The sequence below is a fragment of the Panthera onca genome, chromosome A3 (assembly GCF_046562875.1).
Source record: "Panthera onca isolate mPanOnc1 chromosome A3, mPanOnc1 haplotype 2, whole genome shotgun sequence".
Classification (NCBI taxonomy): domain Eukaryota; kingdom Metazoa; phylum Chordata; class Mammalia; order Carnivora; family Felidae; genus Panthera; species Panthera onca.
In genome coordinates, this window is record NC_138341.1 from 63,915,826 (window position 1) to 63,941,223 (window position 25,398).

The 25,398-nt window shown below is 35.9% G+C and overlaps 1 protein-coding gene across 6 annotated transcripts in view; it reads right to left on the reverse strand.

The window, feature by feature from the left end:
- Positions 1-25,398, reverse strand: part of VRK2 (VRK serine/threonine kinase 2) — a 103,833-nt gene that overhangs the window by 15,569 nt on the left and 62,866 nt on the right. For all 6 annotated transcript variants that reach the window (XM_060605339.3, XM_060605333.3, XM_060605381.3 and 3 more), the window contains 4 exons: positions 21,548-21,680; positions 11,932-12,052; positions 9,587-9,645; positions 4,953-5,119 (listed from right to left, as the gene is read on the reverse strand). In XM_060605339.3, coding sequence (XP_060461322.1) covers positions 4,953-5,119; positions 9,587-9,645; positions 11,932-12,052; positions 21,548-21,680 — 480 coding nt within the window. The remainder of the gene's footprint in view (positions 1-4,952; positions 5,120-9,586; positions 9,646-11,931; positions 12,053-21,547; positions 21,681-25,398) is intronic.

Sequence of the window (25,398 nt, forward strand, 5' to 3'; positions counted from 1 at the left end):
TCCAGACCCTTTCTCATCAATAGTACAAGACCAAGTAAAATTAGTGTCACTGTTATACGCTCTTTAGAAATTATCTCTACAGATAACTTGCTTATTGAAAACGGCATTTTTACAGAAAACTGTCACATTCTAAAACTGCACATGAATTCATTATTAACCTTTGCTGGGAGTGGATCCAGTACATCTTTTTAGTTTAAATTCTTATTAATTAGAATCTTCGTTTTCTATCATTGAAGTGAGCCTAATGAATGTGAACGTAGAAAAGGAGCTTATAATGTTGCTTACTTTCTTATACAGGTAATTTAACCTTTGAGTAGATGAGTAACAGTTCCTGCCACCTGGTACTGTGCACCAGTATCAAAGGTTAAGTTCTACAACAAGCCTGCTGTCTCTCAGGTTCTTTTTCACACCGTGGTGTTATCTGGGGGATGACTGACTCTTAATAACCTTGAAGTAGACACGGAAATCAAAGGGCAGATCCCACAATTCAGCTGGAAGATTAAGAGCCACAGTGAAGATCCTTATGTGAAGTATTTGGTCAGTAGCTTCATGTTTACAGCAGCTGAAAGTGCCGTCACCTTTTCTTCATGGGTTAAAGAGGGGGCAGAAGATAGGAACAGCACAAGGGGAAATAATGGAGTAGCCAGTGCCAAAACAGAGAATGAATTACGTTGGCTAGGCAAGCAGAGCCTTAATTTGTAGTCTCTCAATTTTTAGCTTCTATTGCCAAGTGTGTTCACTCCTTCCCTTTAAAATATGCTGGTGTTTTGTGGCGAGGTCTAAGCTGTCACAACACCATTCTTTATTCGCCCCTCCTCCCGGATCCCGGCTTCTCAAAGGGTAGCAAAGCCATTGCTTTTCAGTACCCTGACAATTGGCATTGTTCCCTAATCACTCAGGGTTTCTTTATTTTCACCACTCAAGTCTCGCAAACTACTGGGAAAATTCATGGGTAACCACCTTCTGAGTCACACTCCCACTGAAGTCATCTTAGTGATAAATGCTCACCATACCACTGGTGCGAAACAAAGGGTTTCCCAAAGCTGTTGTACACCGGTTCGTTCTAATGAAAGACTGGCTTGCCAATCACTGTGAAAATGTGTTTTATGATATAAGGGATTAGTTGAGATACTGAGGTTTTTAATGCCTCACTTTAGGTATAAGAGTTTCTGGCCTGGGAGCCTCTGATGTACAAACAAAATCTGATCTAATATATTCAGTCCTCTGTGAGGCTTTCTGGAAGAGATGGTGCCTCCTGGATCTGCCGTCAGTTGGCTGGATGGGCAGGTTGCGCTGCCATAAGCATTTCTAGCTAATAAACAAGATGATACCCAGTTTATGGAAATTTGCTATTTCTAGGGGAACTTTTAAAATGGTAAGAGTGAAGTGGGATAAGTTTGACTCTTAATTGTGAACAGAGGTAAAACGTTTTCTCAAAGATGTAAGAGTGAATATAGAAAACACTCTGGGCATCACACGAAATCAAATAAAATACTACCCAAATAGGTGTCATCTTCAAGAGAGAGGCTATTCAGATCAGGTATTTTTTATTTAATTTTCCATTGGCACTTCAGTGTTCCAAGAAATCAGGAATACTTTGGCCTCCTGAAATCTAGTGAGCCAAAAATGTGCTCACAAATGAGAATTTATATTCTACTTTTCTCACACAGTATAAATATAAATAGAATTATTTTGAGAATTAAAGCTCAAGAAATAATTTTATGAACTTTCAAGGTCAACACAAAGATTACTACCACGAATAGTAATATATATATTCATCCCTGGATTTGCTGCTAACCTCAGATTTAGAGTAAATGAAGGGACAAACTCTTACTTGTCTGAAACGTAAGACAGCTTGAACATTTTCATTCTGCCCTACAGTTACTCCTCTGCCTAGGGAGAGCACTGAGGAAGGATGGGTGTCTGTGGTATTACAGTATGGATTCAAGCATCATAACAAGGAGAGAGCTATGATAAGCTGGTAAAAGGATCCTCTACTGGCTGTGGAAGAAACAGCTTATTCAGAGGGTTGAACGGGGGCCTTCAATAATGCTGGTTTTCCAACGTGGCTTTAACATTCTCATCTGGGAATTCTAGAGCTTTAGCTCACCTCAATAAGCATTCTTACTGAAATATGGTTTCCTTCAGTGAATTCTGGACATTAAATCCCAGTGGATGGTATAAATAGACTGTGGTGGCCTGATGATAGATTCTTCTAATTTGACAGTGTTACCTCAGGAGCCATCGGAGCTACTAAAGAGTGATTTCAGCTATACAGAACATCATTTTGATTGAGGCAAATGCCCCAAAAGATTTGCCTTTCAGAAAAAAAAAAATATCAATGTCTCTACTGTCTTGACAAAAATTCATTTCCAATTTAACTCCAGTAACAGTATTGGAGGACTTGTGTAAGAAGGCGGCTCTGTTTACAGGGAACAGTTTATGATGCCTTGTAAAAACCTAGTATTGGAAAAATACCTCCTTTTTCTTTTGCAAAAAGATGCTGTAAGTTTGCCAAGATTCTTAACGGTGATGTGCTATTTTCTAATACCTAACCAAAGCATATTTTTGTTAGGAATACTAAATTTAAAAGGTACAACCATTTCTGCTGAGGGAAATAACATTTTAAAAAAAATAAGCATTCATAACTTTCCTTTGAATACTGAATGATAGAAATATTTTATTTACCTAACGGTATATGTTTTCTGGTCCACTGACTTCTTTTTCAGTATCTTTGTCCAAAGAGTGTAAGTCCAGGATTCATTCAATATTCTGTTAAATAACTAGAGTAATCCATGTATGAAGTAACAAAAAATGTTTTTAGTTACTCATAAGGAGATTCTGTCTGGGACTAAAAAGAGAAATCTGGGGCCATGTGGTTGATACTCATTCTGGACCCAAAATGATTTTTGTTATGGAAGCAATCAATTGTGGAAACTAGCCTATACTTTTATCATTCAGGGAAACTGAGTACAGCACAGTTTATATTGTCATATTTTGCTTTTCAACATTTTCAAGTTTAGTATTTGCAACATTACAAAATCTGTAAACTTTAAAAATACTGATTCACCACATGGTGAACCTATTTTTATATTATGATTATAACATATATATGTGCACTTAAAATACTACAGAAATAAAGTCTTTATTCAATAACTATTGACCGGCTGTGAACTACATCCCCAAAACCTCTTGCTGTCTTTATATCGGGGGTGGTCATATTGTTAGAAATTAACTAAGGTCTTAAGAATGCATATTATTCTTAGTGTTTGCTTTTTACTCATAATCAAAGTGCTCTAATCAAAAGGGAAGAATAAAATATTTTTCATTGAGGCTCATTGGAAAAAATGTTTTATGTTCTATTCTCTGCATATAAAAGTGGTTTCACAACAAACATCCTTTGAATTTGATGAAACTGAAAAATTCTGGTGGATAATAATTAGAATTTTACATCAGAGGATATAACTATCAGTTTTTAAAATGGCTTCTTTTATATTTCAATTAAGTTTATGAAACTGAAAAACTACAGAAAAGGAAAAAAATCTACTTAAATTAGTGTAGATTAAGTGGTGACCATTATTGCAAGGGAGATACTACGTTAAGGAAATGGCTCTTTGTTTTGTTGCAAAAGTGATAAAAACACAAAAGTCAATAAAACTGTTAAAATAAGTCTCAGTAATTACCAAGATCAAAATCCACTGGCTTTTTATTAAACATGAACTTTTGTTCTGCCTTCTGCAATACGTAAATAGTGCTGACAATTGGTTTGTGAGGCATTTGCTACAATAAAATGTAATTGTATCATGAGAGAAAGGTGACAATCAGGAGATCATGAAAAAATTACATATTCTCACTGGTAGTTAATTAGCCATGCAAAACCTCCTCAAACAGATATTCTCTTCTATTAGGAATGATTACTATGCAGGCCTACAGATGTCAATACCACAGTCATTCAAATACTTCTTTCCCTACTAATTGAAGGTTGTAAAGCTCTGGTGCCAAGGTTTTGCTTCCAAAGAGCTAATTTATGACTAGAAGGATATTTTATGTCTTCAGTTGCAGCAGCTACAAAATTCAGCAAATCAGAACCATCTGTGCACTGATACTTGACTCACCATCCATCTAGCGGCCTATCAGTCACGTTAGTTTGCATCCTGCATTCTTGGCTCAGGAACACTTGTGATGATCCAAAGTTCATAAGAAATATTAAAAATGAATGGCATCCTGACCCTACCTTATTGCACATGCATCGGGGAGAAAAAGCCCTCCCTACAGGTTTTGCATGTGGATCGTGTCCAGGAAGGACTGGACATTTAGTTGCCTGTCTAGTAGCACTGCTCACAGGAATCTCAGGTTTCCCCCACCCTGTAAAAAATGTTTTAAATCCTAATTCTTGTGTATTGTTTCAAGTTCTCTCTGTCTATTTTTAAGTCAGTTGGAAGATAACAGAGTATAGGAGAAAAGGGTAACTTAAAACTTTTTAAAAGGTTATTTTTGTAGATTGATATATCAGTGCATACGAGTAGTCTGGTTAAACCTAAGAATATCATCATTATCACCCCCAAATTATGGAATTATGGCCAAACTGGCAAACAAAAGCAGAGGGCAATAACCAAAGAAATCTGAAGAAAAGCAACGAATAAAGGTTGTCCTGAATAAAGTCAGATTAGCCTTTAATCTTACCCTGGTCGTGTCTCTGTGACCTCAGCGACTGCTTTATTTCTTTAATAGTACCCTAAATAGGCCATGGATCCTACTGTTTTTATCTAAGAGACAATAGGTCAAAAGAACTTGCAACAAAATTTCCTGGAGCTCAGTTAGGAGAAATAGGAATTAAATGTAATAAGCAAGAAAGTGGGTTGTCAGACTCCCTCTGAGACCCAAAACAACTTCATTTGGTAGAAAAGCCTCACAGAAGGTAATCGTAGGATCCCAGGGACTACGTTACTTACTTTTTGATTGTTTGGAGTATCCACATTCACACTCTCTCCTTTAGTGGAAAATTCCAGTGGTCCTAAAGGTGTTCCACCTGGGTTCAGAATTTTCTTGAGCATTTGATAGTTTGGCTTTTCATCATATGCTAAATTATGAGCACATACCAAATACTGGGCTATTTCACCTGTGAAGTGTAAATTTTTTTTACATGTTATTCGTAATTGGCAAGAATTGTCAAGATTCCAATATCATCAAAATCTCTCTATTCTCTCTTACACGTGCACACAACACACATCCTGAAGAAACTAAGAATAAACAATTCGATGCAAAGCACTTTTCAAATGATATCCAAAAATGACTGAAATATAGTGACTTAGAGATTTGACAAGATGGGAGAAACTGGTAATTTTTTTACACATCTTTGTTGATATGTTTACATTTCACTAATCTTATCAAAGGAAGCAAATTTTAAAATTATAGTTAGTGAGTTTGATTTATGAAGTGCAACTACTAAGAACTACATGAATAATATAATAGACCAGACATGCTTCATACTTTATGTTGAAGTTTTAAAAATTGAGTTAAAAACAAGTGTTACTTATTATAAACCTCCTTACTTCAACGGAAAAAAAAATCACTGCAAGTTTTAATTCAGGCTTTGATTTTGAGATTATAAAAGTACATTTAGAGGGATGCCTGGGTGGCTCAGTCAGTTGAGCGTCCGACTTCGGCTCAGGTCATGATCTCACGGTTTGTGAGTTCAAGCGCAGAGTCGGGCTCTGTGCTGACAGCTCAGAGCCTGGAGCCTGCTTCAGATTCTGTGTCTCCCCCTCTCTCTGCCCCTCCCCTGCTCATGCTCTACGTCCCTCTGTCTCTCAATAATAAATAAACGTAAAAAAATTTTTTAAAGTACATTTAGAAATGAGCTTGAATTCTAGGTTTTCAGCCATGACTAATTTTAGAATTCATCGAACCTCCCTGGAGTCCTCCACACCTAGCTAGCCTAGTGCATTCACTAGTGCATTCATTATATAGCCTTTCTGATTTAGAGCAGAAGGGGAAAATGTTGCTACTTTTTCTTTTCAAGTTTGTTTGTTTATTTTGAGAAAGAGAGAGTGCAAGTGGGAAAGGGGCAGAGAGAGGGGGACAGAGGGAATCCCAAGCAGACTCCCTGCTGTCAGTGTGGAGCCCAGTGTGGGGCTCGAACTCACAAACTGTGAGATCATGACTGAAGGCAAAACCCAGAGTCAGATGCTGAACGGACTGAGCCACCCAGGCATCCCTAATCTTTTTCTAATGTAATCTCTTCCCTAGAACTATAGTAACCCCCTTCCCCCTGCCAGAAACTATGAACTACAAACTTCTAAATACAAGCAGAATTAGTAACCCAAAGTTACAAATATAGCTGCCTTAAAACAAATGTAGTTTGCATTTTTGTTTCAGATGGAGATTCAATCTAAAATCCAGACACAAGTTAAGTGATCATACCATATACTGTTTAAAATCTGGCATGTTTTCATTTGTTCACAGAGATGTTTAGATACTCCACTTTTTACAAGCTTTTCCCCTTCAAAAACTTATTACTGACACAGACACAAGTACCTCTTACTAAGTTGTTTATATTCCCATGACAGGGAAAATCTGGGAAGCTTTGTGGGTTGGCAGGAGTGACTTCCTAATCCTTCCTTTCCCCTCCAGGCCCACCTCCATTCCAGTGGGGAACCGCGGACCCTGGGTTTATCTCCCTATGGGGAAGAATTCCAAAAGGAACAGTCACCATCCTGTTCCGTCCGCTATGAAAGTCGGAGTGACCATTTTATACCATATTGTCCATAGCCATTTTCTAGGAATATAAGGCTACTGTGGCGAAAATGAGAACTCTTAGCTCCAGGTTTTTTTGGTTTTGTTTTTTGGGTTTTTCTTTTTTCTTTTCTTTTCTTTTCTTTTCTTTTCTTTTCTTTTCTTTTCTTCCTTCCCTTTCTGTTGATACTTAGGCAATTATAATGCAACCTACTTTTTCCCCTAATGTCTAAGATATATCAAATTCTGTTCTCTAACATTTGATCAAACAGATCTCTATTAGCTGGCAAGTAGTTATAACTCATGTTTCCAGAAGCCCATTGGGGAGGTTTGATTGCTGAAGGGACGATTAAAAAGAAAATGAGATTAAATTACATTCACTGTTATTTTAATGTAAATATTCTGTTGTTCTTTGGCCCTTTCAAGATTGGTAAGCCAGGTTTGGCATATATTATTATAACTCTATTAACCAAAATATCCCAAATGGAGGAGAGAGCTGAATAATCGGGGAGAAGTTTTCACAGGTCACTGTTAGAAGGCAATGGAAGATTCTGGCACTGCACCAATGGACAGCAGCTGTGCGGCAAAGCCTTCATGGGTCTGGGACTTGGGAAAATGAGGCATCGGTGAGGTAGGAAAAGGAGAGAAAGAACCGCCCTCTTATAAATTCATTATTATCAACCTGAAGCTTAGACTATTGTGATGTATTACTGCTTTAAATGTGAGCCTTCCAAGATCTAGATTTATTATATTAAGTATACTTTTTAATTTACTAGCATATTTCTGGAGCTATAAAACAAAATGCTTTGGGTAGTATGAAATGGTGATATTCTTGAATCATCTGCTTTTAAGCTAATGAAATATTAAGTATCATTACTATCATTTCAAGAAATACAAACTTTTCAAACTATTATTATTACACTGAACTAGACATGCGTGTTTCAACCTCTGTGGTGGTTTTATTTCATAAGCTGCCTTAAAATAAACCTTTTATAAATCGGATTAATTGTCATGCTTGCAATACCCACTCCTCAGCACGACCAACTAAGGAATCTTCAGTCAATAGTAAAGTTTCAAAGTTTTATGCTTTAGAAACAGAAATCTGCATTTTATAAAATAATAGGATGGTCTCAAATAAATGGTTTGTACTGAAAATGGGGGACCGGGCACTCCTGTCATTTCTCATTATCATCCAAATCTTCTGATCTCCAGTAATAGAAGTGTCTCGAGTATACACAGGTCCACAGGCATTTATCTTGTGGGACCCAGGGCATCTGGGCTTTCTTTTCTATTCCAGAACAGTTAGTTGCCTTTTGTGCAGGAGGGGCAGAAAAGGTAAAGGAGATACACAGTGAAAAAAATTTTTTTGACATATCCCATCTCTCTTTTTTGCTGTCTTATTGAGTAAAACATAAACGGTATAACTTGGTCAAAATGTCAATAAGCATATTAGCCAAGAAAGAATATTGGCATTTGAACCACATCACTCAGTGCAGTTACAGAAAGGAAAAGCCTTCAGTCCATCCCCTGACCCCCAGGAGAATACTCCCCCTATGGCGCCTCCATCAGAAGAGGGACCACAGAAAGTGGGAAGCAGGAGGCACAACACTGGGGCAGGCTTAGGACTTGGGGAATAGAGGTGGAAAAGCAGAACTGCTTTGTTCTTCTTTAGTTTCCCATGGAAATGAACATTTTGGTTTCTTGTCAAAGAAGGGCTATAAATATAAGTTTAAGATGATTTAACTCTACTTTTAAACTCTCAGATGGAAACTGATGCTATTTGACCTTATCTAGAGGGTCAGCGTACACATTTACTTTCATAAGTCAGCTAAAAGCTAACGTTGAGATTACCCAATATAGAGAGAGAACAAGGTTCTTTCTGCTTATCTGTCTCTGAGAAAAAGTGAGGCTGACAATAGAAGGGACTCTTTTCTCTAAGACAATCGAACTCATTTGCTAAATTGGTGCCATGCATGCATATGCAAACGACAGGCACTTGGGTAATTCTGAATTGACTATTTTTACTGATAATACTGTCAATTTAAAGAATTCCAAAACAATCCATACTAACTCAAAAGAGAAAACCATTTAATGAAATGTACCTTCAAATCCCAAGGTTATATGCCTTTGCTAATCCAAAATTTTTTTTTGCAGGCTGTTCAGAGCGCAAACCCTGAAGGGTTCAGCGATGCAAGTGTTCAATGATTTGGTTATTTTATTTTTATTTTATTTTTTTAAGTTTATTTATTTTGAGAGAGAGAAAGCGAGAGAGTACAAGAGGAGGAGGGGCAGAGAGAAGGAGAGGCAGAATCCCAGGCAGGCTCTGCACCATCAGCACAGAGCCCCGTGTGGAGCTCGAACTCAGCAAGATCATGACCTGAGCCGAGATCCAATCAGATGCTTAACCAACTGTGCCACCTAGGCACCCCAATGATTTGTTTTTTTAAATTAATGATTGAAGGTGCTCTTTCCTTAGATCAACTTTATCTTCTCTGAACAATATAAAGAGGAACAAAAATAGAACGTCAACTCTAAAAATACTAGATACAGTTGACTATTAAACCTGTATATGATACCCTCTCCCCTGCCAAAAAAAAAAAAAAAAAAAAAATCAGTCAACAAAGCCTAGAACACTGCCTAAATATTTTCTTGTAGCATTCTTGTGTTCTAATGTCAAAGAAGACGTAAACATTCTCTTCCGTAGCAACTTATCTGTAACCCTGTGTAGGGTTTTCTCCGACCCATGTGGCAGTGGGAGAGTGTGGGTTAAGCAAAAGCTGTAAAACAAGAGTGACAAATGTGGTGACGTGTAAATCACATAGGAGAAGGTAGAAGTTATCATTTGACTTACAGCAACTGCTTCCGGAAGGAGCCCATTTAAGCACTGACTCAGGAAGCTCATCCAACAGACTAAAATGAAGTAGAGTAATACACAATGAATTTGTTTGTAATCCTGCGATTTGTTGTTTTGATTAGAAAACAAAATTCAAATTCTGTGTTAGTGGGTCACCCATGTTGTGACTTTCAATATTTTTTTCACCCACCTGTTATGGATAAGAGGGTAAGTGGAGGTGGAGGGGATCCCTCCATTCTCACTGACCAATTTTATATCAATCACCTAGAAACTAAATGTAGATTTATACTATAAATGCTTGCATTCGAAGTTTGTAATACAAAAGTAGGGATATCCATCATGATTTTTTCTTAAAAACAAGAAAAAATACATAGGAAAATTCGATCTGGATTTTCAGGAGATTTTTCCTCAGGTACTTACCACTGGGGAGGGGCAAATTATTTAATTATTTATGTATACCGTTCCCCAGTGGGAGCAATATATGCTATCCTATGATTCGAGAGGTTAACATTAAATAACCAAACAAAACCAACAAGAAAAGTCATTTTTCTAACTCTTCCCAGTGTTTTAGACTGAACAAGTACAATTCTTTTAAGTTGCTTCATCCACCGGTAATATAAACATGCAACTAAAATTACTGACATGAACGTCTGATTGACAAACTCAGGCCCAGGCAGAATTGCAACAATAAATTCACTGATCTAATATTACCCTATGTCAGGTAGATAAAAGGCATAGGGAGATAAAGTATTATGACTGTATATGCAAGCATGCCCTTACAAGGAAATTCAGAGTATGCCTTCTTAGCAGTTGAATGAATTATGATTATATAATATCAGAAGTTTAAAAATGTCTGTAGCTTATCTTAATTATAAACTTCATTATGTATCAGCTTCACTGGCTTGTAGATTTATATTAGTAATTAAATAAAAATGAAGATATTAATATACATAAGGATCCCCAAAATGGAAATAGAGGTTATGTTTATTAACATTATATTTTATTATTTTACATGATACACTATTTTTGTATTTGAATATACACACATAGGCATATTCTTTAGATATCCACAATGAATTCAACTACATATGTATATTCTTAAAAGATTACAACAAATCATATTCATAAGTTTTCTTAAAAGAAAAAATACACATAATCACTAAAATTAAAATGTGAGCCTTTTAAATGTAGTACATTATTCAAATCAGGTAAACTGAGGTTAAAAACTGGATATCCAGATTGCTTATACATGCCCATTGCTGTGCTTTGACTTGACCCATACATTGAAAAGTGTTGGTTAATATGGACACTTTAATCACTGCAGTAAAAAACTGATTAGATAGTTCTAATATTGACTTATATGAATGTGTTCGTTTGGGGTAAGGGACTAGGATGGTCAAGATTCCAGGCAGAGAAATATTTCATATAATATATCCATACTTACAAATGTAACCTGCATTACTTTGCATCTGCAGGCTATATCCTATCAGGCACTGACACCACGCTGAATTTGAAGACTGATTTCAAATCAGACTGATTTACCCCTTCTGTAAACTTCCGTTGGGACTCACCCTACTTAAAACATAGCTGCCTTTTCCAATCACAATATTACACGTGTGGATAACTACTGTTGAGCAGATCCTAGTATATAATGAAAAACTGGCTATTCTGTGCTGCATGCAATTGCTTTCTGTTAAGCCTTATTAGTGAGAAATTAGTAAAATAGTAACATGCTCTGTTCTCAATCTGACCTAGTTCTCTGCTAACAGATTCTAGATGAGAAGAATTGAATGAGGAATATTAAAAGTGTTTATGTGGTTGCAAGATTATCTCTTATATAAATACCTTATATAAAAGTTTTGTTTGTTTCTTCCTTAAGAAACAAAACTTCCCTCCAAGATACAGAATTAAGAAAGAGGTATATTGCTCACTTGAAAAATACAAGCCCAATTTGTCCCATTTCTCGTTGTTGCTTCGCCCAGTTAATATCAACCCCACCGAACTCAGACTGCCTCCTTATACATGTACAATGCTAATTTGAAAATACTCTTCCTTGAAAAGACTACCACCTAGAATCTAAGCTTTGGAAAACATGTAAAAGAACAAACACTTCACTTTATGTTTTGCATGACAACTCACATACATGCGATTTCATAGGTGTCTTCTTAATTGATTTTATGTCTGTAGGGTGTTTGGTTTTTCAAAAAATAGTTTTCAAATTTCAGAAATTTGCCTTGGTTCTCAGACTACGAGAATGGCAATCTTCTCTGGGATATTTACTCCCTTTAATGTATCCCTTCAGACCTGCCGCTGTACGTGATGGAATACTTGAAAATGTGTACTTTGTTTTAGCAGTCTGAACAGCCACAGGGTCCCGCAGGCTCCGCTCCCAGGGCAGTCTCCCACATAACCACCGCAGCAGGCAGTAGCCGAGGGTTTCGAGGTCACTTCGTCTGGACAGGGCTAGAGGAGGAAGCATTGAGAAAGAAACATGAGGGACAAGCAAGTTTTGAGACAGAGAGAAATTGTCGAATGAACTACCACTGATGAAATACGAAAAAGCCAAATGGGCAAATGTGTTTTGTTTATTCAGCTGGACTAAAACTTAAACGCCCAGGCTTTTGGCCCCAGTCCACAGACAGGCAGTGACTTGTTGCTGTTGAAAGTAAGGGTCAGTTTCCTCACCTCCTCCAACTTCATCCTTCCTTAGTCTGGCCTGTCACATGAACTTGATCTCCATGGCCTCTGACATGATCCAGACAACCCATAACCTGGCACCAACACTTTCTCAAAGAGCCAAGCAGTAAAACAAAGAAATAAATGTCTGCAGCTAAATTGCTAACATATGTTCCAGGAAGTCCATGGGGTCTGCGTTGGTCATGCAGAGACCCTTTGAGTGCAGACTAAACACTGATGGCCTTTCCTGTTCCACTCACACTGGGAGCATTTGATGTTGGAAGAATATGACAAAACTGCCATCTAGTGTGCAGTATTAAAAAACAGGTCTGTCGTAAGATTTTTCAATTAAATGAAAGTACAGGGTAAAAAATGCCTCCTGCTTTTAGGTATCTGGTTCTAAAATTTTACAAATATTTTTAGATATATAAGCAGTGCCAAGCTAAAATTCTGGCCAAATATCCTGAACAGAAATATAAAGGTGAGGCAATGGTGTGCATGGGGTAGAGGCAGAGGTGGTTGGATACAGATTTTTGAAGTCAAACAGAGGCTTTCAGAATTTACAATAAGATGGCTTTTCATCAAAAAGTACAGAAGAACATTTCAGGCCACTGTAAGTATCATTTATATCAAACTATTAAATTCTGTAGACTGATTTTATCATAATTTTATATATTTTTTAAAATACCTATTTCAAAAGATGGACAATGAAATCTAATATAAGTAAAAAAATATATAACAAATACTACTGAAATAATGATTAACACATTAATGAGATCCCACAAAATGATCTCATTTTTTTTTATAACCATTTCAAATTGTCATAAAACAATGGGCTGGTATTTACATTTCTGCCATTACTTGAACATTCATCTGTGTAGGGAAATAAAATCTCCTAAGTGCAGTATGTGGCTGTTAAACCTGCTGTAAACAGGTATCCTATTTTATTATCTTTCATTAAATAAACTCTGAAAAGTCACTCAGGAAACTTAGTTTTTAATTTAAAAAGTCACCTACTAAGAAGAATGCTGCTAGCACATCATAACTACTTTTGGTTACCATACACAGGTTATAATAAAAGCAGAAGACAAGATTAACTCTTACACATACTCAATCTTAACTGCTATTAGAGTACTGGATTATTAAAGGCCCTCCAATTGAGCAGAATGCTACAGTCCCATGGGTACTGTTTACTTTCTTCACAAGCTTCAACAATGTCCTAATGCAAGACTTGGCTCTCCTATTCAAAGAAAAACACAATCTCTACCACGCTGGTTGGTACTGATTTCTTCACTAATAAATCTCCCACTAATAATGGAATGGCTCCATTTATACAGATGTGTTCACAAGTCCCTTTTCCATTATGGCAATTCCCAATTACCACCACTTTAAATTCACATCCTCTAATTTTCAAAAAATAATTTTCAAAGAAAATATATATTCTGGCACCTGTTTGGACAACATAGGCTACACACAAGAGGCCCCTGGAGGAAAAATGATTAGAATTAAAATGGAATGAACCTTCCCATCACTTTCCCACCCTTCAACTGAGGGATGAATTGATATGAAGTTGTAAGTAATGACAAATCATTTAGATTTCTGAAGTCAATTTTTCATAAACTGGTCTTCCATTGAAATAGCCCTGTGAGAGTTAACTTTTACTTCACTATTATAATTAAAATACATGATCAAATTTTTCAACCTTTATTTTGTTTTATTGCACATATGCATTGATAATTTTAGTTAGGTAAATGTTTTACTACTATTTCCACTAAAATACATGTAATATTAAAAAAAAATCCTATAGTCACTCTTTCGCACCATTAAAAAGATAACTCTCTCTGATATTCCCTCCCAGAGAAACAAATTACAAAGTTCTATGTGTTTTAATGAAGTTCACCTCTAAGACCTAATGATTAGGTCTTCTTCCACCTACTATACAGAAAAAGCATGTTAAATTAATTAAAAATAAATATTCTAGATGACAATATTAGCATATGTGTGGGTATAATTAACAGAATGATCATATAGCTTTAATTGACATTAAAATGCATCATCAAAATAGAGATGATATTACAAAAGTATAATAATTCTAGATAACAATAATAATATTAATAATCCAATCCAATCCCAGGAAATGGAGTTTTGTATATGTACCATACAATATAATTGGATAGTTGGATAGTCTATTTCCTGTTTATCTGGAAAAAATTAAAATGCATAAAATAAAAAAATAAGAATTTATTATATCTGAAAATAAATATTAATATCTAACTATAAAAATATTTTTATAATTTGAAAGTTAAAATATATTATGAACTATTTTGTTTCTGTAGAATTTGTATCTCTGTATAATTTATTATAATAAAGTTCTTCAGTTGAATTTGATAATTAATGTAATCATTAACAGTATATTTTCATGTAGATTTCCTAAAAAATCAAACTTTTACTTATTCTGAGCTACTGCTCAGAAATGTGGCAAGATTCAGTTATTAATATTTTTCTTCTACACTCTCTTAGTTTTATTTTATAATTTTTTTAAACATTTATTTGTTTTTGAAAGAGAGAGAGGGAGGGAGAGAGAGGGAGAGAGGGTGTGAGTGAGGTAGAGGCAGAAAGAGGGAGACAGAGGGTCTGAAGCAGGGGCCACACTGTGAGTGCAAAAGCCCCATGTGGACCTTGAACTCATGACCAACAGTGAGAGCACGACCTGAGCCAAAATCAAGAGTCACTTGATCAAATCAAGGCTGCCCAACTGACTGAGTCACCCAGGGGCCCCTCTCTTGTTAGTTTTAAAATAAAATTTAGCATCTAGTTTTTATTTAGCTTATTACTATGGAGCAATGCAAATGACCCTTTATTGAAAGCCTGTTGTATTCTCAATTGTTTAACATTTCTAAATTATGAAGTACTGCCAAGAGTAACAGCAATTTAAAAAAAGCATAGGTGTGGCTTGAATGCCATTTCATGAAAAAGCAGATTCCAGAAAGAGTGGACACTAGAATGCATAATGAAAATAAAAATAGTTAATATGATTATGGATCTGCTAATGTGCCAGCCTGGGAGGGGTAGAGACAGAGAGAGACAGAGAATCCCAAGCAGGCTCCGTGGTATCCAGGCAGAGCCTGAGACGGGGCTTGATCTCAAGAACCTCGAGATCATGACCTCAGCAGAAAACCAAGAATCTCGACGTTCTTGAGATCAAGCCCCGTCTCGGGGTCTGCGTGAACACTACGGAACCTGCCTGGGATTCTCTCTCTCTCTCTCTCTCTGTCTCATGCTCCTGCGCTCCCATGCTTCACCCCTCTGTCTCACGCAATAAATAAACTTTTTTTTTAAAGAAAATAGATGCTCAGAGAGGTTAAATAACTTTTCTTGTATCACAAAGCAAAAATTGAGAGAGCTCTGCATTGAAATCCAAATCTTCCCGAACCCAAAACCCACACTCAATCTAACAATTACATTACATCTATCATTTAACACCATTCAGACCACATTACCTTAACTACTTCTATAGTTGGGGGATTATTTGAAGCAGGCATTTTAACTTAAAATACCAAAGGACATATTGAGGCAAAGACAGCTGTTTGTCAAGGAATAAACAAACAGCAGGTTCTGAGGTCTAAGCTGCCACACTAAAAAAAGTTTCCACGCAACTATCCCTTCGTGAAACAATTCCTTTCAAACTACTTCATTCTGATGAAGAAGGGTCTCTAGTTAAAACATTACTTTCTAAAAGTGTTTCGATGGTCCTGGTCCTCCGAGCTGGTATGAGAATGAGAGAAGTTCACTTAGAGAACTGGTCCTTATTCTAAAGACAAACTGGAGTAAAATTATCTAGGGTCAACTCACCAAACAGGATGAAACAGGAACCGAGGGCAAAAGAAAGTTTAAGTGTTCATCCCAAAATATATCGATTATTTGATGAAAGTATTTTCTGTTTAGTTTTATTTTTTATACAGAGTAACATGAAGTATGAAGTATGAAGAAAAATAAGATTTGGTAGGAAATAATAAAGTGAACTTGAAAACTTCTGCCTTAAGCAGACAGGGTTTAAACACCCAAAACACTAGTTTCTATGCTCAGAGATGACATAAGAAAGGAGAAAACATCTGAATGAGATGTTCACCTGATGTATCAAATGGTGCCTATCTGCAGAACAAATTTAGAGCTTTCTTTTTTTCCCCCAGCTAGTTGTCTATGTTATTACATTTTGTCAATTTAGATGCATAAAGAGCTAAAAAATTTTATGGTGGCCACAATTTATTTTAATTTATTTTAATTTCAAAAAAGGGTATTAGGAAAGCAGAATGCAATGTGTCACATTTCAAATAAAATATTCAACTCCGGTCTCTCTTATTTTTCATTAACTTTAAAAAAGTTTTTAATGAAGGGGCGTATGGGCGGCTCAGTTGGTTAGCGCCTGACTTCGGCTCAGGTCGTGACCTTGTGGTTCCTGAGTTCCAGCACCTTGTATCTGGTTCTCTGCTGTCAGCTCAGAGCCTGGAGCTGATTGGGATTCTGTGTCTTCCTCTCTCTCTGCCCCTCCCCACTCGCACTCAGTCTCTCTCTCTCTCTCTCTCTCCCTCCAAAAAATAAAAACATCAAAAAAAAATTTTTTTAAAAAGTTGTCCATGAAACATTACTCTGTGAGGCATAGGAAACGTTATTCAACAGAGCAAAGCTTTTTTATTTTTATTTTTATTTTTATTTTACCCATCCCGCCACCCACCTCCCCTCTGGTAACATTCATCAGTATGTTCTCTGTAGTTAAGAGTTGTTTTCTTGGTTTGCCTCCCTTTCTGTTTCTTCCCCCCTCTTCTTTACTTGTTTGTTTTCTTTCTTAAATTCCTCAAAGGTATCTTACATTTGGCCAATGTGTACTATTAACCCAAAAAAATAGATTAAGACCTACGTTAAGACTTTAAAAGTCATGCCTAAATGTTAAAATTGGGGTATGCCATGTAGAAGGAATAGTGTCTTATTTTTTATTTATATATCAACCAAATACTATTTATAGCAGTCACAATTACCTAAAAATCGAAATCAATGGTATGTTTTTCTGACTACTAACAGGATCCAAGCTTGATAGTTTACCTTAATATCATAATTGAAAAATTATGATAATAATCGAATCATTGTTTAAGGAGATAAATATTGTATAAACTGTATCATTTCCTCAAGTTTGGTAACATGAAAATACACTCGCAGTTTATTTCACATACATTTTGTAAGCTGGAGTGCTAGATTAGGGTGAAAGGAAACTGTGCAAGAAATAACACAAGACTTGGATTTCATACACCGTAGCAACTGGCAAAAATAAAAAAAGTCTATGTCTCTTTCCTTGATACTGAATATATTACACAAACAAATGGACATTTAAAATGCAATTTAGATATCATATTTTATGGTCACCAATGATGTCAAATTAAAACAGGTATTATACACTCAATGTAGAGGTCTGAAGTATTTAAAAAAACTCAATATGTTAAATGCAGTATATCTCTGGAGAAATTAGGTATTGACTGCATGCCTCAGTGAGTAGAAAAATCTACAAAAATCCATACCACACATTGATCCAAATATTGCTTTTTAACATTACTAAGAATGTAAGAAATTTTAAAACACTATATTTGACACAGATATAATTCTCTTTAATTATCAGGCAACAAGCCCAAAATATGTCAATGTTTATACATGTTAGTGTTTATGAAGAATAAAAAATTAATAATAGAAGAGACAGATAAACCCAATGTATATTATTCTAATTTTACACTAAATGAAGCATTTCAGCTACCCAGAAAATACCTTTAGGCCATAGAAGAGAACTGAGTTTAGAAGAGTAACTCCAATTTTTAAAAAGCATACAGATATACAGAGATGTAGGACAGTCCTGGAAATGCTCATCCATCTATCCATCCATCCCTGTATCCTCTATTCATAGCTTTTGGTTTGTAATAATACAAGCTGCCTTTCTTTTTACATAAAGTTGAACTAGAAAATGCTTAGGCGAAACTGCTGATTGGCACCTTATACAAGCGCTTGCATTAGAAAAACCCAACTAATCCACAGAAAAATGAGAGTTAGCTCTGGTTTCCAAGTATCCACTAGAAAAAGTAGGTAAGACCAGGTAGTCTGATCACGTTAACAGACTCTGTTAAGCGGCTAATTCAGAAGCCAGTTTTACATGGAAGCGTGTATATTTCCCTGGGCCTGACCAGACACGGATACACCTGACATACAGCAAATGCTTTGACAACCAGAGGTTCTACTTCCTAGAGATAACTTGTTTTGCTCTTTATGTTTTCCTTTGCATTATCTTTCTCAGTATTTATTTGATCTCACGGCTGGACTGGTAGAGAAAAGATTTTTTTCTGAGATTAAACTACATAGTGACTCTACTGAAAAGTAAACACATGAATATTTATGAATCTGACCTTTCGCATTTACCTACAGGATTTATGGCCCTGTTTATTCTGGTTTCTACGTATGACTAAATGATTATCTCATTCCTAATAAAATCCTAAAGTAAAATGTTTTATTTTGGAAAATTAAATGCAAAACGTTAGGAATGAATAGCTTTCAAACATTTGAGGATATCAAACCCTTCGCTTCTTATACCAGGCTAAAACTGCACACTAAAACTTCAGCAAAAATGCATACTTATATGTATCTATGTATATATGTGGGTACACGTGCATGTATGTATGTATATATGTGTATATAGTGGACAACACAGATTTGAATTGTATGGGTCTACTTAAATGCAGACTTTTTTACAGTATAGCACTGTAAATGCATTTTCTCTTCCTTACAATTTTCTTAGTAACGTTTTCTTTCTCCAGCTTACTTTATTGTAAGAATGTAGTATGTAATACATATAACATAAAAAACATATTAATCAACTATATTATCCGGTAAGGCTTCTGGTTATTCAGTAGGCTATTAGTGGTTAAGTTATGGGGGGTCAAAATTTATGCGTGGATTTTTGACCGCATGGGGCATTGGCACCCCTAATCCTCATGTTGTTTAAGGGTTAACTGTATCTATATGTCTACCTGTGCAGATATAGATATTCCTAGAAGTTTAGTGTAAATTCTATTTTAAATGCATGAAGGGAATCTATTTTTTGTATGAATCTGGTGAAACCCATGATAAAAATGAATTATTCACCCTAGCATCTAACTTCTTAGCAAATACCAAAAACATGTCGTATAGGCACTTCCCTGACTACCCTCCTAGGAAGGTAATACCATCTTTCTACCATCCTTCTCAGTTCAGTCTTCTCCCCAGAGACATAGCATGCGGAAATCTGCCCAATTCATCAACACGTTTTATTATTTAGGGACGAAAAACTTAAATGGACTACAGAATAAAAAAAAAATTATTTGAGTCATTCATGAAGATGGCACAATGAAAACACTGCCCTAAACTAGGGGATGACTGTTGAGGACGTTCAGAATTACCACAGTCCACACACTAACTAAACCAACATGTAACAACTCTACTTCCCCTTCTGCAATCACTATGGTTTCTTAGTGATTTTGATAGCCGAAATCAGGCAGGATCAGTATTAGAGCAGTCAGTTTTAGAAGTAAGTGGCCCAACCATAAGTTAATATCATTAACATCACTAGACCAATGCTTAAGAATCTGTGTGATGAATTTCCAGTTACACCACTATGAAAAAAGTACCTCCAGGTTTCTGCAAATTCTTTCATACCAATACATCTAGCAAAAATAAGGAACAAAATTCATTCAGAGTGCAAGAACTTTAAATTGAAAAAAATATATATCAATAAGCATTTGACTCTTACATTTCTTAATTTAATTAAAGCCATGTCCCATTCACGTCTTTAAATGCTCATTGATTCATTAACAATGTAAATGGTGAAAAATTATACAATATTACTGTTTCCGAGTGATCACTACTTTTCTAACTATCCTATTATTGGGGAAAAAATGTAGTGATTTCTGTTACTCTGATCAGGAATATAAAAACGCTAATTTCCATTTCAGAAAATTTAACCTATGATGCTTCTCGGAAAGAAGGTATACAACTGACACACTTGTTTCACTTTTTTCATTGGCCTACCTCACACTAGTGTGGGTTTTAACTGCTCTGGAAAATGATCAAGACCTTCTACATTACATGGTCAATGGTCCTTTTAACAGAAAAGGCAATAATATACAGTTGTTTGCACCAACTAAAACTCGTCAGAAAGTATCAGTTTAGGGTAACAGCTCAACAGCCATTAACAAGTGCAAATGTCTAATTGCCTCTGAGTGAAATGTGGTCCTTTCAAAGCTGCTTGTAAATTATTTGTATGGTTTAGCATATTTTAAAATACTTTTATAAATAAGGTTTACAAAGAATATAATTTTGAAAGCCAAACTTTTTCAATATTCACCATTTTTTTTACTAGCATAACATTAGAATTGACTTTTTGTCTTGCTGACAGAGCAACTAAGAAAGTACAGTTGCATTGACCATATTGATTGTGAACAAAGCAACCATCGGTGGGATTCTGCACCATATATTTTCAATATTGACCTCCTACTTCCTTTTCCATGGCTCTCTGGGTCGGCTATTGGATTTGGACTGCAGTGTAATAAACAGCTAAGGTTTAATTAATGGTAAATGAATACAAGACATAGGTTATGACTTTAACTAATTAGGGAATTGTTGAATTAAGTCTGCCTTGGAATGCAAGGCAGTACAATCAATATCCAATAAAAGGACTATGTATGTAATTTACCTGCAAATGTGTTTCCAATACCATCAAAGTGAGTTTAAATAAGTAAGATATATGAAAGGCGACTAGGAGAGATTTCCACAAGTTAACACTTTATAGTTTCAGAAAAGATTTCCTTATTGTGGAAAGATGATATCTTCTAAAGCTCTGATAAGGGCATGGAGAAAAACAAGAATAATTCTTCCCATGTGCACCTTTACCAAATCTGTGATTATTAACGACAGCATACACATTCAGTTGCCGACCTACAAGTTTAACCCATACAAACTAGTAATTTCCTGCCCCAAATCCATCAAGTTTTGCTTACTTGACACTCTGTTGTGCCCTTCTCACTTGTCACGATCTCTACCTCCTCCCCTTGTTAGAAGAAATACTCACTGGCATACAGAATTCACTACTTTTGATAAAAATCTTGTCAGTGTTCTCACTCTTCAAACTGACTATGCAAAGGTCATTTTATGGGCCTTATTACTCTTTAATCATTCTCCTGAAATAAAATTAAGAAAAAGAGAAAAAAAGAAACCTACCTACTCCCTTGTGGGCATCCACGCTGGTAAACTCTATTGTCCCATTATGGCCTTTTCTAGGATTTTCTTGATACTGTTTGTGGTTCCCATTGGGACAATATCTGTAGCAAAGTCCATAATCTGCAAGATAAACCTGGAAGACATGAACAGAGAAATGAATAATGCTTTTGTCCTCTGAAAATATAACCTTTATAATTAAGTCTTAAGAAACTGATAGGTTAAGAACAGCCTCAGATCTACATTTTATTAAACCAAATGGTGCCTGAGGATAAAATATATACAACTGGGGGCCATAACAACTAACTTTCCAGCTTAAATCCTTACTTCATCATAGACATATCTTGTTTCTGAGTTGACTTAAATTTTAGTCCTTTTTATTTTACTCCTAAATTCCCTTCCCTCCAGGTGAGCATCTAGATATCATAAACTACAATTTTTTTAAATCTGTATTCATACAGCTTATGGGATCTGCCTATTCTTACAACCCCTCCCTGAATCATAAAAGTGGTTCAAGCAGGGAGATGAGAGGAGAGCTAACAATCTAAAAATATAAACCTAATGTTATCGGAATCTCCATTACCAGGAAGTATGGAAATAGTGAACAGACCGTAAGAGGTAATGACTCTTAAAGAGAAAAAAAAAAAAAAAAAAAAACCAAACAAACCCACCATGTTGTCTGTATTTAAGAAGGGAACATCAATGCAGTACTTTTGGCCTTTCAGGCTGATCCATATCATCACTGTTATCTTTGTAAGTCAGTCAGAATTGCAAGCAAGTTCTCCAAACAGAATATAGATTGTTAAAAGTCAGATGGCAATTCAAGCGAATTTTTCTCAGATTACTTTTGGAGACAGAAAGAAGGGGGAGAAGTAGTTTTCCAGATATAACATGAACTGAATAGGAAACTGAAATGACTAGACATTTATCCTGATATGTAGTCAGAATATAGGAGTTCCCAACTATGTCACCATGCTCCCCCCACAAAAAGAAGGTAGTTTAAAAAATTTTTTTTAAGTTTTTATGTTGTTTTGAGAGAGAAAGTGTGTGTGTGTGTGTGACCTGGGAAGGGCAGAGAGAAAGGAAGAGAGAGAATCCCAACCAGGCTCCATGCTGTCTGTACAGAGCCTGACGTGGGGCTTGAACCCACGAACCATGAAATCATGACCTGAGCCAAAATCAGGAGTCCAACACTCAACCAACTGAGCCACCTAGGTGCCCAAAAGCAGTTTAAAAGTTTTAAATGTACTGTTTCACATGTATTTCTTTAAAATTTAGGGACTGAGGCAACATTTCATGATAGAGCTTTAAGACAACAGAGTACTGCAATACAACTTGCATTTTTAAAATATAATACCCGTTAAAAGAAAATTTAGTATTAAATTTTAGTCTAAGTTTTTGGTTTTATGATAGCCTAAGAAGGAGATAATTTGACCTTAAAAATATAAGCAGCACACAGTTTTCTTCATTTGTTGGAGAATATAGCTTGCTAGAGTGTCTGAAAACATGATATTTCAGTTTTGTCTCTCTCGCCCACAGACACCATTTCTCAACATGGCCTCAGAAGTAACCCTATCCCTCTGCCCTAAATAACTAGACTCCAGGATTAGATATATAACTGCTTTCACTATTTATGATGCACTCATTTTAGTTCAAGAACTAAACAGACTTCACTTTGCAAAGTAGATACCCTGAAAATATACATACTGGTAATTCAGCTAAAGGAAACCTTTTAAATACACTAGAGTAATTTACTATGTGTGTATATATAATATATATATATTATATATATTATATATATATATACACACTATACTATATATATATACTATATATATAGTATATATATATATAAAAGACATATCAAGAGGCTTTTCATATAGTCATTAGTCAAAAAAAAAACACAAAACATCAGACCTAAAATTCATTGTGCCTAATATGCACCAGGCAGCATGCTAAGAGCTTTATATTCACTGACCCATGCCATCCTCACAGAAATCCTGTAGGTAGGTACCATTATCTCCATTTTTTTTTTTTCAAATAAAAACTGAAGCCTGGTGAGATTATGTGATTTGTGTAGTAAAATGGAGTCAGAGTCTGACCCCAGAGTTTTCACTCTCAATCACTGTCAAAGGGAAGTTGTACTGATCAAGTCAAACAGACAAAGAAGGCTACTGAATAAGGGAGAGAGACTGCAGCAGTTGGGTAGGGCTTGAATTCAACTCCACTGAAACAAAACGTGGGCAAGTTTTTAAGTCCTGAGGGTGAGCTAGTGAAATAACTGGAGGAGGTTAAGAGAGAAGGCTGGTCAGCATGAGTAGGTTGTCCGTTTGTTAACTGGTGTGTAGGCTCCGCCCCTTCATCAGAGACAAGGGGATAAGGGCACAATTCTTCTTAATGACTACATTTTAAAGGGATGGCTCCCAGGTCCTTGAGAAAGACATTCCTGGTTGCAACACTGGCAAGAGGCTGGGAGGAGATTTATATCTCAAAGATGCAGAGAAAGAACTTACAATTTTAAGTGTTCTTAGGTAAATGCTTTAAGAAGAGGGAGGACAGGGGCCTATAATCCAGAAGAAAATGGTCTAAAATTTAGTCAAGCTGAGGGGGGAACACTAAGGCCTTCTCGATCATCACTGAGCTATGGGTCTCAAGACTGTGTTGGCTTACTCAAAGTCTAAAGGGCAGTGTGGGGTCTACGTTTAATATAAAGACAAGAAGCAAACAATATAGTAAAGAAAACATATGCTAACCATTTGGCTCAGAATATAGTAATTCTTTAGATAATGCTGCAGTGAACATGACAGTAAAGGTAAGTCTCGGAGACAATGATTTCACTTCCTTCGGATACATACCCAGAAGTGGATTACTGGATGATATGGTAGTTTAATTTCTTGAGGAATCTCTGTATTATTTTCCACAGTGGCTGTGGTAGTTTACATTCCCACCAACAGTGCACAAGGGTTCCCTTTTTTCCATATCCTTGCCAGTATTTGTTATCTGGTATTTTTGATAATAGCCTAACAAGTGTGAGTTGATATCACATTGTGGTTTTGATTTGCATTTGTCTGATGATTTAGTGATGCTGAGTACAATTTTATATACCCGGTGGCCATTTGGATGTCTTCTTTGGAAAATGCCTATACATATCCTTTGCTCACTTTTCAACTGGGTTGCTTTGTTTTTGCTATTGAGTTATATGAGTTCGTTTGCATATTTTGGATATATCCTCACTGGACATGTGGTTTGTACATGTTTTCTCCCATTCCATAATTGCCTATTCATTGTGTTGATGGTTTCCTTTAATATGAAGAGGATTTTTAGTTTGATGCAGTCTCACTTGTTTATTTTTGCATTAGTTGCCTTTGCTTTTGGCGTTAAACCCAAAAATCACTGGCAAGACCAATGTCAAGTTTTCCCTATGTTTTCTTCTAGAAGTTTTATGGTTTCAAGTCTTATGTTCAAGTCTTTAATCCATTTGGAGTTAATTTTTGTGTGTGGTGTAAGATATGGGTCCAGTTTCATTCTTTTCCATGTAGCTGTTAAATTTTCCCAGCACCATTAAAAAAAATATCCTTTTCCTATGTATATTCTTGGCTCCTTGTCAAAGATTAATTGACCGTATATGCATGAGTTTATTTCTGGGATTTCTATTCTGTCGCATTGATCTATGTTTCTGTTCTCATGCTAACACCATATTGTTTTGATTACTAGAACACTGTAATCCAGTTTGAGATCAAGAAGTGTGATGCCTCCAACACCATTCTTCCTTCTCAGGATTGCTATGGCAACTCAGGGTCTTTTGTGGTTCCAAACAATTTTTAGAATTGTTTTTCTATTTCTGTGAAAAAAGC